Source organism: Mauremys reevesii, linkage group 23 (assembly GCF_016161935.1).
Source record: "Mauremys reevesii isolate NIE-2019 linkage group 23, ASM1616193v1, whole genome shotgun sequence".
NCBI lineage: Eukaryota > Metazoa > Chordata > Testudines > Geoemydidae > Mauremys > Mauremys reevesii.
The window spans coordinates 4,811,445-4,826,907 of record NC_052645.1 but is presented as its reverse complement, the minus strand read 5'-3'; the positions used below and the strand labels follow the sequence as shown (position 1 = coordinate 4,826,907).

The window sequence follows — 15,463 nt, the reverse complement described above, 5'->3', positions numbered from 1 at the left end:
ACAAGCCTGCATCCCAAGAAAGGGGAAAAAAATCATAGGCAGGAGTTGTAGACCAAGCTGGATGAGCAAGCATCTCAAAGAGGTGATTAGGAAAAAGCAGAAAGCCTACAAGGAGTGGAAGATGGGCGGGATTAGCAAGGAAAGCTACCTTATTGAGGTCAGAACATGTAGGGATGAAGTGAGAAAAGCTAAAAGCCATGTAGAATTGGACCTTGCAAAGGGAATTAAAACCAATAGTAAAAGATTCTATAGCCATATAAATAAGAAGAAAACAAAGAAAGAAGTGGGACCGCTAAACACTGAGGACAGAATGGAGGTTAAGGATAATCTAGGTATGGCCCAATATCTAAATAAATACTTTGCCTCAGTCTTTAATAAGGCTAATGAGGAGCTTAGGGATAATGGAAGGATGACAAATGGGAATGAGGATATGGAGGTAGATATTACCACATCCGAGGTAGACGCCAATCTCGAACAGCTTAATGGGACAAAATCGGAGGGCCCAGATAATCTTCATCCAAGAATATTAAAGGAACTGGCACATGAAATTGCAAGCCCATTAGCAAGAATTTTCAATGAATCGGCAAACTCAGGGTTGTACTGTACGACTGGAGAATTGCTAACATAGTTCCTATTTTTAAGAAAAGGAAAAAAAGTGATCCGAGTAACTATAGGCCTGTTAGTTTGACATCTGTAGTATGTAAGGTCTTGGAAAAAATTTTGAAGGAGAAAGTAGTAAAGGACTGTTCTCAGTGGTAGAAGATGACAGAACAAGGAGTAATGGTCTCAAGTTGCAGAGGGGGAGGTTTAGGTTGGATATTAGGAAAAACTTTTTCACTAGTAGGGTGGTGAAGAACTGGAATGGGTTACCTAGGGAGGTTGTGGAATCTCCTTCCTTAGAGGTTTTTAAGGTCAGGCTTGACAAAGCCCTGGCTGGGATGATTTAGTTGGGTTTGGTCCTGCTTTGAGCAGGGGGTTGGACTAGATGACCTCCTGAGGTCCCTTCCAACCCTGAGATTCTATGATTCTATGACATTGAGGTCAATGGTAATTGGGACAAAATACAACATGGTTTTACAAATGTTAGATCGTGCCAAACCAACCTGATCTCTTTCTTTGAGAAGGTAACAGATTTTTTTAGACAAAGAAAACACAGTGGATCTAATTTACCTCGATTTCAGGAAGGCATTTGACATGGTTCCACATGGGGAATTATTAGTTAAATTGGAAAAGATGGGGATCAGTATGAAAATTGAAAGGTGGATAAGGAACTGGTTAAAGGGGAGACTACAACGGGTCCTACTGAAAGGTGAACTGTCAGGCTGAAAGGAAGTTACTAGTGGAGTTCCTCAGGGATCAGTTTTGGGACCAATCTTATTTAACCTTTTTATTACTGACCTTGGCACAAAAAATGGGAATGTGCTAATAAAGTTTGCGGATGACACAAAGCTGGGAGGTATTGTTAACACAGAGAAGGACCGGGATATCATACAGGAAGATCTGGATGACCTTTTTAACTGGAGTAATAGTATGAAATTTAATAGTGAAAAGTTCAAGGTCATGCATTTAGGGATCAATAACAAGAATTTTAGTTATAAATTGGGGACACATCAGTTGGAAGTAACAGAGGAGGAGAAGGACCTTGGAGTATTGGTTGATCACAGGATGACTATGAGCCGCCAATGTGATATGGCCGTTAAAAAAGCTAATGCAGGTTTAGGATGCATCAAGTGAGGTATTTCCAGCAAAGATAAGGAGGTGTTAGTACTGTTGTACAAGGCACTGGTGAGACCTCATCTGGAATACTATGTGCAGTTGTGGTCTCCCATGTTTAAGAAGGATGAATTCAAACTGGAACAGGTTCAGAGACGGGCTACTAGGATGATCCGAGGAATGGAAAACCTGTCTTATGAAAGGAGACTCAAAGAGCTTGGCTTGTTTAGCCTAACCAAAAGAAGGCTGAGGGGGGATATGATTGCTCTTTATAAATATATCAGAGGGATTAATATCAGGGAGGTAGAGGAATTATTTAAGCTTAGTACCAATGTGGACACAAGAACAAATGGGTATAAACTGGACACTAGGAAGTTTAGACTTGAAATTAGATGAAGGTTTCTAACCATTAGAGGAGTGAAGTTCTGGAACAGCCTTCCAAGGGGAGTAGTGGGGGCAAAAGACATATCTGGCTTTAAGACTAAGCTTGATAAATTTATGGAGGGGATGGTATGATGGGATAGCCTAATTTTGGCAATTAATTTAGCAATTGATCTTTGATTATCAGCCGGTAAGTATGCCCAGTGGTCTGTGATGGGATGTTAGATGGGTTGGGATCTGAGTTACTATAAAGAATTCTTTCCTGGGTGCTGGCGGGTGAGTCTTGCCCACATGCTCAGGGTTTAACTGATCGCCATATTTGTGGTCAGGAAGGAATTTTCCTCCGGGGCAGATTGGCAGAGGCCCTGGAGATTTTTCGCCTTCCTCTGCAGCATGGGGCACGGGTCACTTGCTGGAGGATTCTCTGCAGCTTGAGGTCTTCAAACCACAATTTGAGGACTTCAATAACTCAGACATAGGTTAGGGGTTTGTTATAGAAGTGGTTGGGTAAGATTCTGTGGCCTGGATTGTGCAGGAGGTCAGACTAGATGATCATAATGGTCCCTTCTGACCTTCAAGTCTATGAGTCTATAATATATAGAAAGCTTTCTGTTTGGGATGCAAAGAAGTCCCACAGCGGAGTACCCTACTGTGTAAATATCATGGTTAGGACTGTGCATGAATCTGCCATTCGTAGTCTGTAGAGAAACTTCTGCTTCATTTGCTGGAAGGGAGCTGTGAATATCCAGGAGGAAAGCAGCCTGTATCATGATGTGGCTCCTGACACACCAGTTCCAAAGTCTGACAGTTTACAAGTAGAGGGGACAAGATCTTGCTCCTCCCTGTTTGTTTATATACACCTGAGGATCTGGTGGCAGGATAAGGTGCCAGATACAGAAGTCCTCTCTAGAGCAGGCCTACCATCAGTTTACACTCTGCTTATGAAAGCCCAGACACGCTGGGCAGGCCATGTTGTAAGGATGCCAGACCACCGCATCCCCAAACAGCTCTTCTATGGTGAGCTGTCTCAAGGAAAGCGATCGCACGGGGGACAAAAGAAGCGATACAAAGACATGCTGAAAGCCTCTCAAGTCCCTGGATATTGACATCACCTCCTGGGAAACCCTGGCACAAGACCGATCGACATGGCATACGCTGATCCACCAAGGCTGCCAGACATCTGAAGCCAGAAGGATAACCATAGCACAAGAGAAGCGAGCACTCCGTAAAGCCAGAGCTGTAAATGCTGTAACAGTGGTGCCCACAGGTCTGCCCGACATGTGGCAGAACATTCCGTGCCCGTATTGGCCTTACCAGCCACCTGCGGACGCACTGTGGACAGCTCACAACCTGCTAGATGTCAAGATCTTCTTCGAATACGATGGACGAACATCATAAACACCACTGTGATAATATCGTCCAACATTATCTGCACATGGAGCAAGTGTATGAAGGAAAGGAAGGCCTTGCACCCTAGGCAGACTGCCCTCAGTTCCAGTAAGTTTATATGTAGCCTGGCCTCTTGTGGGTTCCAGGTACCCTAAGCAAGGTGGTAGTCCCAATGAGCACCCCACCCCATGAGAGAGGCATCGGTCACAGTTGTGTTCCTGAGTGTGGGAGAGCTGAAAGAAGTCCCCACCATGACCTTTTCTGGGCTTGATCACCAAGTGAGGGAGGTGATAACTCTAAAGGGAACAGTCACCTTGGAGTCAATGTGATCCCTGTTTGATTGGTAAATCAAGTGGAGCAAAACTTCCAGACACTGCAAGTGGAGTCTGGCGAACTGCATCACAAAGGTGCATATGGCAATGTGGTATAACAGAAAGAGAGACCTCTGCACTGTTGTTCATGGTCTGCAGGTGAGGAAATCAGGTTGCTCATCGCATAAAATCTGTCTGCAGGGAGGAATGCTCTTGCTCCTTTAAAATTTATTGTCCTTGTGGGTGACAATATGGACTTTTCTTCATTTATTCAAATGCACAGGGGCGCGGGAAGTTGCACAAGAAACCGGCCTAAGTCATACAAGTATAGAAATACCCAGCAATTGATAGCCCAAGCCCCTACCAGCTAGTTCCAACGGGCTGCTCTTTCTGCAAGCAGTGGACGAAGCAGGGAGCATTGCACAAATGTAATAATGAAACAACGTTAACCGGGACAACTTTAAAATGAGGAGTTACTGTAGTTGGGAATCCCGTATGTCCACGGAAATACTGGTACAGCTATCTCCTCTGATTCCAAGGACTGTTCCATTGGTAGTGGCAGTACCATTGGTACTGGGGCACTCCTTCCTAATGGTTGGAAATGCAACTGCTCCTCAGACATTGATATAGATTCCTCCTCTGGAGTAAAGATCTCTCTCAGGAGGACAGGGTCAGAAAGGAGTGGAGACTGTGGATAGGGGAGGAATATATCCTCTGTTGTTACGTAAGTCTCTGAACAGCCTGGGGTCCAAGAAGTTCCAGCAGTCATGCCTGAAGGACCCTACTCATCTGTTGCAGCTGAATGATCATTAGATAAACAAGGTGGTGGTGATGACAGGTCTGGACCAGCACTCATAGATGGAATTGGCGAGCATTTGTGCTTATGCTTCGGTATCACAGTCACCATGGGAAACAGATGGATCTCTCCTTTTGCACATCTTGCCCTCCAACCTGGGGATCTTTGGCAGAGGCAGTTCCATGGGTTCTGAGCACAATGTCTGACCTGACTTGGACCAGCTTGGGGAATGATTGTGTTTCTTATGGACAGTCCACTGTAGGGATCTATTCTTGTGCCCATGAGAGTATCTTCTACTCTCAAGGGGAGCCATGGAGGAAGAGTCCTGGGGCTTCAGTGTTAGAGGTTCTTCTCCAAGGCACATGCTTGGAGGGACATTATTGGTCAGTTGAGGCCAATGGACAGGGAGGTCTCGCTGGCCCGGATCAGAGTGGGGCTTCATAGCCTCCTCCATCAGGTACTTTCTTAGGTGAAGCTCTTAGCCTTCTCGAGTTCTGGGTGGAAAGGCTCAAGAGATACCGCACTCAGCAAAGCTGTACACCTCACCCAGACAGTACAGGCACCATTGATGTTCGTCACGGATGGAGAAGGAACAAGGGCAGGAGATGCAATTCTTGAATTTCCCTCAACCGGGAGGGAGGGGAGAGAAACTACTCTTTACCAACTACAAATTTAAACTGCTAAGCTAAGAGAGAAAACTATTTACAAATACTTTCTACTTTACAGGTTATGCACAGAATGGAGGAGCACATGTTTCTGACTCAGGCCATGTGGCAATAAGAAGGAACTAGAGAGGCATCAATCCGCACTGCCTCGTACACCCTCAGTTGAGGGCATGAGGGGAGCTACTGTGCATGTGTGGGTCAACGGACACTGATTTTGAAGAATTTCTGGATTTGGGTGCACGGTGTGCATGCACACCCACATGTGGAATACACATAGGTACCATGATTCAAAGAACGTACTTTGGGGGTAAAGTCTGGACTGATACAAAGAACAGCACAATATATTGCGATTTCAGAGAAAAGTTGCCCACTTCAGACACTACATGCAGAAGTTATAGCCATCATAAAGGCTACTTGGACACAAAGAAAGTGCAAAATCAGTGACAGCGGTCTGACTAGTAGTATGGCAATTATATCTATGATGAGGCTTCACTGTGCCGCTCAGCATTTTCTGAAGATTAATCAGAGATGACTTTCTCAGAAAGCACTTGGGATGAAGAAGACAAAATTACTTACTCTCCTATTATCAAAAAGAGATTGCTGAGGGCTGTTCCTGGAAAGCAGTTTAAAGTATAGGGCCAGCAGTTCTTGCTGTCATTCTAGTGCAAGGGTTTTTGCCAATTTTGTGTTGATGTTTTTTGCACTGTACCCAGTCACTGAATTTAAACCAGTTTTTGGCATATTCTGCATGAAGAGATTTCCTGGATGCCTGTAGGGTCTCAGTTACTTTAATGGACTTGCCTGTTTCAGGACAGCTAGTTCACAGCGAAAAGGTGAGATGAACAGAGAAAAGGATATTAATACCCTCTTTGCAAGTACCTAGCTGGGAAACAAATATTTGATAATGGACTCTTATCTAGCAGACAAATGTGTAACACGATTGCACTGGGAGCTCATATTCAGTTGACTATCTACCAGAACCCCCAAAGCTTTTTCAGAGTCACTGTTTCGGCAAAGCCTACATTCTTTCTTCTGAGATTAATATATTTACATGCCGTTGGAATCTATATATATTTTGATTATATTTACTGTTAGAAAAAACTTCTCCACCATTTCCAACCCCATTAACCTGGCTGCCTTTCCAAATACAGTTTGTGATCCAGGGGCCATGCTCACTAACATTACATAAATATAAGCACTGCTATTCTTACGGTCAATTTAATGCAAAGTGAGAGCTGAAAGTAGCAAGAGAAGTCAGTAGGGCTTGAAGGGGTGGAGGAAAGAGGCAATTTAAAACTTAACTGCCCTGCTGCCTTTCTCCCACACTAGGGGACAGAAAGGCCAAGGGGATAGTAGGAAGTAAGGCAGGAATGTAGGGAGTTACAAGTTCTGACAGCCTTTGCAGCTATTGTATCTTACTTCATTCTGGTGTCTGCAAACATAGTGCTCTCCAGAGAAATGACAGTGCAACAAACAAATATCTCCAACAGCCAGAAATGGGACACTAGAAGGGAACAGCTCTGAGTTACTCCTAGATATCTGGTTGGTGGGTCTTGCCCACATGCTCAGGGTCTAACTGATTGCCAGATTTGGGGTCAGGAGGGAATTTTCCGTTACTTAGATTGGCAGAGACTCTGGGGGGGGGTTTCACCTTCTCATGGGTCACTTACTGATTTGAACTATTGTAAATGGTGGATTCTCTGTAACATGAAGTCTTTAAATGTAGGTTTGAGGACTTCACTAACTCAGCTAGAGGTTATGAGCCTATTAGAGGAGTGGGTGGCCACAATGTGCAGGTCAGAGTAGGTGATTATGATGGTCTCTTCTGGCCTTAAAGTCTAAACAGAAAACAACATAACTCATTGAGCTATAAGTAAACATTGAGAGAAAAAAAAACAACAGATGGGACAAACAAAAAGCAAACCAGCAGCCATTTTACCAGAGAACATTTTCTTGCAACAGCTCTCAAGTTTCAGAAAACAAAATCAGTGAAACTGCATTTCTGTACTGATTGTCACAGGAGTCATGGATTCCATGACTTTCAATTTAAAAAAAATATCCCTAGCTTGATGCTTTGGGGTGTGTGTGACCAGATGGATGCAATAGTAACAGCTAGACCTACATGACTGCCAAGTGAGAGACTGGGATGCAGAGGAAACTAAAACAGCAGGAACTCTTTAAAGCGCTAGTGCTTTGTCAAATAGTCAAGGGATTGAGTCAGGAATGCAGTAGGTGCTGAAAGGCTCCAATGATGGGCACCAGAGTAGCAATTTTAAAATAGTCTTAACTGTTAATTAAATGTGAAAATTATTGTAAATTACTTTTACTGAAAATAAAAACAGGCTATTTTGAATAATGCAACCTGTGCATTGGGATTTTTACTAAAAATTCATGATTTCCCTTTTTTCACTTTGACCAGCGGGATCACTTATTTATTATTTGAATTGCAGTAGTGCTTTACACCCTGCAGGCAGAGATTGTGAGGCTTATTGCAATTTACTATGACAAATCACTAACCTGAATAAATCAAAGAGAAATAATCTAGTAATCAGAAACCTCAAACTATTCCCTGAAATAATAACACATTAACGAAGTGATTATCAACAAAAAACAGTATGATATTCAAATGTATATCTTTTTCAGAGGCCATTTCACAAAGCTAAGTTTTACCTCATTATAAGGTGAAAAAATGAACTGGAAAATAATCATCAGTCCTATCAGGGTGGGCTGAGTCTCATAGAAACCAAACGCAGCAAAGAGTTCTTTCTGACCAATTAATACTGCAAACAAAAAGAAGCAGAGGAAGGAGTTCATCTAGAAAGAGAGGAAACAGAATATTCTCATTAATATGATCCTTTCAACTATCCACAAAATGATTGCTTAAATGCTTATTACAGAGGTGCTCAGAAGCAGGAGTCCTGCTGAAAAAACAGCATGTGATCATATTATTAAACACTGTATCATAATACATATGCACAAGGGGAGGGAGATGCTGGAAAAATCTTTGAAGATCCCAGCAATAACCCTATCTTGAGTTCCTTTCCCAACGTTCTGGATTCATCCCTTAATCCATCAAAATTGCTCGTGTTTGCTCCCTGGCAGTCTAAATGACAGTTCCCGAGAATTCTTTGGTATTGTCTCCTGTCCCCATCCCAGGGTGCAGCACACTGGCTGCTTTCTTTATCTTGGTAACCACAGATGTTCCACATTATGATGTCACTGACAGGTTACCACTTGGGATCAGTCTCCATTTCTTCCTTTCAGGAATTTTATTTTTATCCACACAGCTAAAATTCTCACCCAGGTGCTCATCATCTCCCCCTTGACTGTTGTAACTTTTTTCTCCGACTTCTTTATGTAACAGGATCCCTAGGGTGCAGCCTGGGACTGTGGGACCGCTGTGCCCCTTTCTCTCTCCAGCCTGGGCTGTCTCTCACAAGGCCTTGCTAGTGACAAGCAGCAAACCCCTCCTGGCCCTGTGATCACTCAGCACAACAGCACGTGGAGCCCCACACCCAGCTAGATCGTATGAATCCCCCCAGAGTCTGGTAATCAACAGCAGTTTAGAATGGAACACTGGGTATCTTCTATGGAGCCAGAAAACTGTTTGAACTAGACAATGCTGGAGCGCAAGGGAGATTTGGGGAATGTTTCTCTAGCTCTTGTGCATTGTCTAGACTGGCTTGCATGAGTAAACTTATTTTGTCAGACCTTGTAGCCGGATGCAGCCCCGTCCATGGCTTGGCCTCTGCCAGGCAGGAGCAGCTCCTGCTCCATAGGGAGGAGGGGCAGCCCATAGCCCCCCTGCATCTGTTTTTCTAAATGTGTCTGTGTAGACTTCCTGTTATGCCAGCATCACCATGCTCTTAAAGTGCACTTTGCAGTTTTCTGTCTGAACCACAAACAGCAACGGAAGTCGTCGCTGATGTGAGGGGCTTGTTTAAAGCTATACTACCAGTTGTATTCATGCTTATGAATATGTAATCAATATGTAAGGAGTGAGTGAGATAGTATGAGTGTATGAAACCAATCGCAAGGCTTAAACCGAAATATTACCATGTAAGGATAATCAAGGTGCATATGGGACTGTATATAAACCTATGGCAGTAGTGGCCAGAGAGACGTAACCCACAACAGCAAAAACTCAGGACCAGACCAGAAGCAGTAGAGCCCTCCCACAGCCCCGAAGGGGCTTCAGTGACTCTCGTCACCTAGCGGTTCGATCTCTGGGAAGCTGGAACCTGGTCAGTCTCAGTCACCTAAGATCTAAAGCAGCACCTGCGTCTGCAGCCTGTTACCAGTATGCATGGAATGTGTGTGCGAGTATAATTGCGTAAATAAGGGAAGCAAGCAATAAATCAGCCCTCAGTACTACTTCAGTTCGACCTTTGTTTGTGGTTATTTCTTGACTGGTTCCAAAAAAGGGTAACAACCTCAATTCAGAATGTTGGGGTGGCTCTTTCATTGCAGCCTGTCCAGTCACCTCATTTTGGAGACCATGGGGAAGTGCTCTACTCCCCAAGTGGAAGGGAACATAAGAACGGCCGTACCGAGTCAGACCAAAGATCCATCTAGCCCTGTATCTGTCTACCGACAGTGGCCAATGCCAGGTGCCCCAGAGGGAGTGAACCTAACAGGCAATGATCAAGTGATCTCTCTCCTGCCATCCATCTCCATCCTCTCACAGAGGCTAGGGACACCATTCCTTACCCATCCTGGCTAATAGCCATTTATGGACTTAACCACCATGAATTTATCCAGTTCTCTTTTAAACACTGTTATAGTCCTAACCTTCACAACCTCCTCAGGTAAGGAGTTCCACAAGTTGACTGCGCTGCGTGAAGAAGAACTTCCTTTTATTTGTTTTAAACCTGCTGCCTATTAATTTAATTTGGTGACCCCTAGTTCTTGCATTATGGGAATATGTAAATAACTTTTCCTTATCCACTTTCTCCACATCACTCATGATTTTATATACCTCTATCATATCCCCCCTTAGTCTTCTCTTTTCCAAGCTGAAGAGTCCTAGCCTCTTTAATCTTTCCTCGTATGGGACCCTCTCCAAACCCCTAATTATTTTAGTTGCCCTTTTCTGAACCTTTTCTAGTGCCTGTATGTCTTTTTTGAGGTGAGGAGACCACATCTGTACACTGTATTTGAGATGTGGGCGTACCATGGATTTATATAAGGGCAATAATATAGTGTCAGTCTTATTCTCTATCCCCTTTTTAATGATTCCTAACATCCTGTTTGCTTTTTTGACCGCCTCTGCACACTGCGTGGACATCTTCAGAGAACTGTCCACGATGACTTCCAAGATCTTTTTCCTGACTCGTAGCTAAATTAGCCCCCATCATATTGTATGTATAGTTTGGATTATTTTTTCCAATGTGCATTACTTTACATTTATCCACATTAAATTTCATTTGCCATTTTGTAGAGCACCCTTCTTCTAGAGCATGATGGAAGATGCAACACACACACCCCACTCAGGGAATCCAGAACTTCAAAAAGATGTAGTCGAGGAACGATTTGGGGAACATGAGAGAAGCTGAGAATTTGGGGGATATGGGGATGTTTTGTAGTAAGAGGATGACTAAAACGTTGGCTGTTGTCTCTCTTTGTTTGGATTGTACTAAGCTGTGCATTCCCTGAGAGTGTGACTGGATGTGCTGGGTAGAGGAGTTGCATGCAGGATGCAGAACCCTAGATGGGAATTGTAAACAGGCATCAATCCTGTTTCAGATTCAGAAAGAAGTAGGGGAGCCAGACAAATTAGACAGGAGTAAAGTGCCAACTTGGGCATTTTGCCATGGGTTTACAATACCATCCCTAAATAGCTGTGAAGATGCTAGTGTAGAACATTGGACACAAGGAAATCTGAATGGCCCAAGGGATGCCACAGACCTCCCCTTCCAGAAGAGTTCATTTGCTGCAGGCAGCATGATTGTGTGTGAACCATGAAGTGTGACAATTTTGGATTGTTGAACATAGTAATGCTCCAGGAATACCATCAATATACTACTATTTACCTGGCTGATGACAATATTTTTGATAGTGTGACCTAGCTTCCAGTGACCCAGTTCATGGCCAAGCACTGCCAAAACTTCTTCATTTTTGCATCCTTGCTTCTTATTCTGTGCAAAACGAGAGAAAAATCTCAAACATCTCACATAACATGAGTAACCAATTTCCTGCCTGCTGATCTGTTTTCTCCAAACTCCATGGTACGCCAGCTCAGAAAGCAGTTATTTTCCTCTTACAAGCAGAGGAATACAAGTAAAAACTAACCTCTTGTAATATTCTACCCCTTTTTTTTTTATAGGGACTCACTCATAGGAACTGGACTGTGCCTAATAACCATTAATGAAGCTACAAACTTTTAAACAATAGTTCAGTGGTAGCTGGATAGGGATAGGGATAGCTCAGTGCTTTGAGCATTGGCCTGCTAAACCCAGGGTTGTGAGTTCAATCCTTGAGGGGGCCACTTAGAGATGTGGGGCAAAATCAGAACTTGGTCCTGCTAGTGAAGGCAGGGGGCTGGACTTCCAGTTCTATGAGATAGGCATATCTCCATATATTATACTACATAGTCTTATTTACCAGCAGATGGTTCTATCAACATAGACACACTTTTATACAGAACTTTTATAATGTCTCTCCACTTATAATGGAACTGAATGAGTTAAATTAACAATATAATGAATAACCATTGAGCTTTATCTGTTTGCTCTCATTTGCTATGTCTGGGGGCCTTAATATACCTCTAAAATAAAAATTCTGGCCTCCAGGCAAGGAGACAACAAAATGAGCTATTGAAAACCAGGAGACATTAACTAAAAGGAAGCCGGACACACAGAGATGGTGCAATGCCCTACCCAGAGTGCTCCACGGAGGAGACAGAAGCAAAAAGAGAAGATTGAGGAAAATTCTTGTTCAGGTAAGAACATAAGAACAGCCACACTGGGTCAAACCAAAGGTCCATCTAGCCCAGTATTCTGTCTTCTGACAGTGGCCAATGCCCCAGGTGCCCCAGAGGCAATGAACAGAACAGGTGATCCATCCCGTAGCCCATTCCCAGCTTCTGGCAAACAGAAGCTAGGGACACCATCCCTGCCCATCCTACCTAATGGCCACTGATGGACCTATCCTCCATGAATTTTTCTAGTGGACACAGAAAGGACTGTCTGCTGCTTGGAAGAAAACTCTGCTGAGCCAGCTACCTTCATAATGCTGAGGATGTCCTAGATTTTGTTTTATCCTGTCCACTCTCTGCTGGTAGGACACTGTCCAGTCTGACATACAGGATGGTGGAGAAAGTTATCACTGTGCAATCAGTCTTTGTAAAATAAATGTGCTTATACTACTGAAGAACACATCATTTGGAGACATTTAAATGTGTTCTTCCAAACAGTTCAAGTCTGAACTATTTCCCCAAAACCTTTATAACCTTTATAATTGGGGCAGACTGAAATCCACTTTTTTGGTTCAAGTCAGTTTTACAAATTCAGTCTGGTGGATTACATTTGCTATCCTGACTCTCTGAAGATGCAGACTTTGTTCTGCAGAACAGGTCTGTATCTGGCCCCACAGCTGAAATATAACCAGGAGACCAACCCACTCCCACTCTGCCCCTGAAGGCCCTTCCTGGATTGAAGTCAGGAATCTTTTTGCTAGTCCCTCAAGACTGAATATGAAAACATGCTGCTGACAGCCTGGAAAGGATTTTTGAATGGGGAGAGAAGTAAATTTATCAGGTCTCCACCTGAAGACAGATACAGGTGAGGGATATACCAAGGTCTAATGAGGGAAGAAATGGTATAGGAAGGTAGAACCCAGAACTTTTGAAGTGGAAAGAGAGGCCAGCAGAGTTCTCAAGAGGTTTTTAGGAACCTCTAGCCAAGATTCTTGAGCTCCTGGTATTGCACCCATCCACAACCTTAGAAAGTGCATTTGTACCAATGTCTCAGAGGGTCTCTTGTAAATAAATCATGAAGTGTCAAATACTTTCAAGGTTTTGTTTTTACAGCTTCACAATCCTACAACAGAATATGGAGAAGATGTAAGGGTGACTCTCGCTGGGGGATCAGGAAAACTACATGACAGGAGAACAAAAATAAAGCTCACTTTGACTTTGGACTTTGTCTCATCATCTTCACCATCTTCTCCCTCTGGGTGATCTTTGTTCAGTGCAGAGTAATCTTCCAGGAGGGTGTCAAATAAAACTATCCGCTTATTCTTGAAGAAGCCATAGAAATAAGCATTGCTATGGGAGGAACGCTTGGAACCTAGCGGGAGTGAAAATTCACATTAAAAACATAGGTCAAAGTACTTTGTGTGCATTAAAATCTAACGGTGCAACCTTCTATTTAAGTCTTTCAAGGGCATTTCCTCTCCACCATGAGATCAGTAGGCATTGATTCATTGCAAAATGCATTAAATCTCAGGTTCAAGCATATTTTTAGACACCCCGTTAGGTTTGTTTAATCTATTACTGTACTACATACATACTGTAGAACCTATTATAGAGGCACTGTGCGTAACACCACAGTTAAGGTTGTGTTCTGAAAAGGACTTACAACGTGGCACAAAATTTTCTCTGTATGAAAATAGCCTTTAAATGTGAAATTTTATTTAGTTTTAGTTTAGCACCATACAAAAATTAACGCATCAAATTCAATGGAATTAAAACTAGCTAGCTGATATATCTCAAAGAGTAATTCCATATGGGGAATAGTTATGCAATGGGTACATTTCTATTGGGGTCTTATAAGGATGTATTCTTGGTCCACTTCTATTTGAAAACTTAATCAATGAGAGGGAAGAAAATATAAATTCCTTGCCAGAAAAGTTTGCAGATGACACAAAAATTGGTGGAGTGGTAAACAATAAGAACGAGTCAGTTCTACACAGCAACGTGGATTGAATGGAAAGCTGGACTAACTTGAACATGCATTTTAGTATAGGCTAATATAAGTCATACATCTAGGAACCAAGAAGTTAAGTCACACTTTTAGAATGGTATCAGAGGGGTAGCCGTGTTAGTCTGGTTCTGTAGAAGCAGCAAAGAATCCTGTGGCACCTTATAGACTAACAGACGTTTTGCAGCATGAGCTTTCGCGGGTGAATACCCACTTCTTCGGATGCAAGTAGTGGAAATTTCCAGGGGCAGGTTTATATATGCAAGCAAGAAGCAAGCTAGAGATAACGAGGTTAGTTCAATCAGGGAGGATGAGGCCCTGTTCTAGCAGTTGAGTGAAAACCAAGGGAGGAGAAACTGGTTCTGTAGTTGGCAAGCCATTCACAGTCTTTGTTTAATCCTGAGCTGATGGTGTCAAATTTGCAGATGAACTGGAGCTCAGCAGTTTCTCTTTGAAGTCTGGTCCTGAAGTTTTTTTGCTGCAGGATGGCCACCTTAAGATCTGCTATTGTGTGGCCAGGGAGGTTGAAGTGTTCTCCTACAGGTTTTTGAATATTGCCATTCCTAATATCTGATTTGTGTCCATTTATCCTTTTCCTTAGAGACTGTCCAGTTTGGCCGATGTACATAGCAGAGGGGCATTGCTGGCATATGATGGCATATATTATATTGGTGGACGTGCAGGTGAATGAACCGGTGATGGTGTGGCTGATCTGGTTAGGTCCTGTGATGGTGTCGCTGATGTAGATATGTGGGCAGAGTTGGCATCGAGGTTTGTTGCATGGATTGGTTCCTGAGTTAGAGTTACTATGGTGCGGTGTGCAGTTACTGATGAGAATATGCTTCAGGTTGGCAGGTTGTCTGTGGATGAGGACTGGCCTGCCACCCAAGGCCTGTGAAAGTATGGGATCATTGTCCAGGATGGGTTGTAGATCCCTGATGATGCGTTGGAGGGGTTTTAGCTGGGGACTGTATGTGATGGCCAGTGGAGTCCTGTTGGTTTCTTTCTTGGGTTTGTCTTGCAGTCGGAGGCTTCTGGGTACACGTCTGGCTCTGTTGATCTGTTTCCTTATTTCCTCGTGCGGGTACTGTAGTTTTGAGAATGCTTGGTGGAGATTTTTTTTTACTGCCCAAAATCCACAAACCTGGAAATCCTGGACGCCCCATCATCTCGGGCATTGGAACTCTCACTGAAGGACTGTCTGCTTTTCATTTTTCCCCGCTTCCCTCTGAAGCATCAGATTGGCCACAGCTGGAATGGAGGCTAGATGTAGTAGGCAGTGCTCTA

General features: G+C 43.4%; 1 protein-coding gene across 2 annotated transcripts in view; it reads right to left on the bottom strand.

Annotated features, from left to right (window-relative positions):
* The window catches only part of ZMPSTE24 (zinc metallopeptidase STE24), a 94,877-nt gene that overhangs the window by 14,014 nt on the left and 65,400 nt on the right, over positions 1-15,463 (bottom strand). For both annotated transcript variants that reach the window (XM_039511829.1, XM_039511828.1), the window contains 3 exons: positions 13,383-13,543; positions 11,288-11,392; positions 7,926-8,069 (listed from right to left, as the gene is read on the bottom strand). In XM_039511829.1, the coding sequence (XP_039367763.1) occupies positions 7,926-8,069; positions 11,288-11,392; positions 13,383-13,543 (410 nt within the window). The remainder of the gene's footprint in view (positions 1-7,925; positions 8,070-11,287; positions 11,393-13,382; positions 13,544-15,463) is intronic.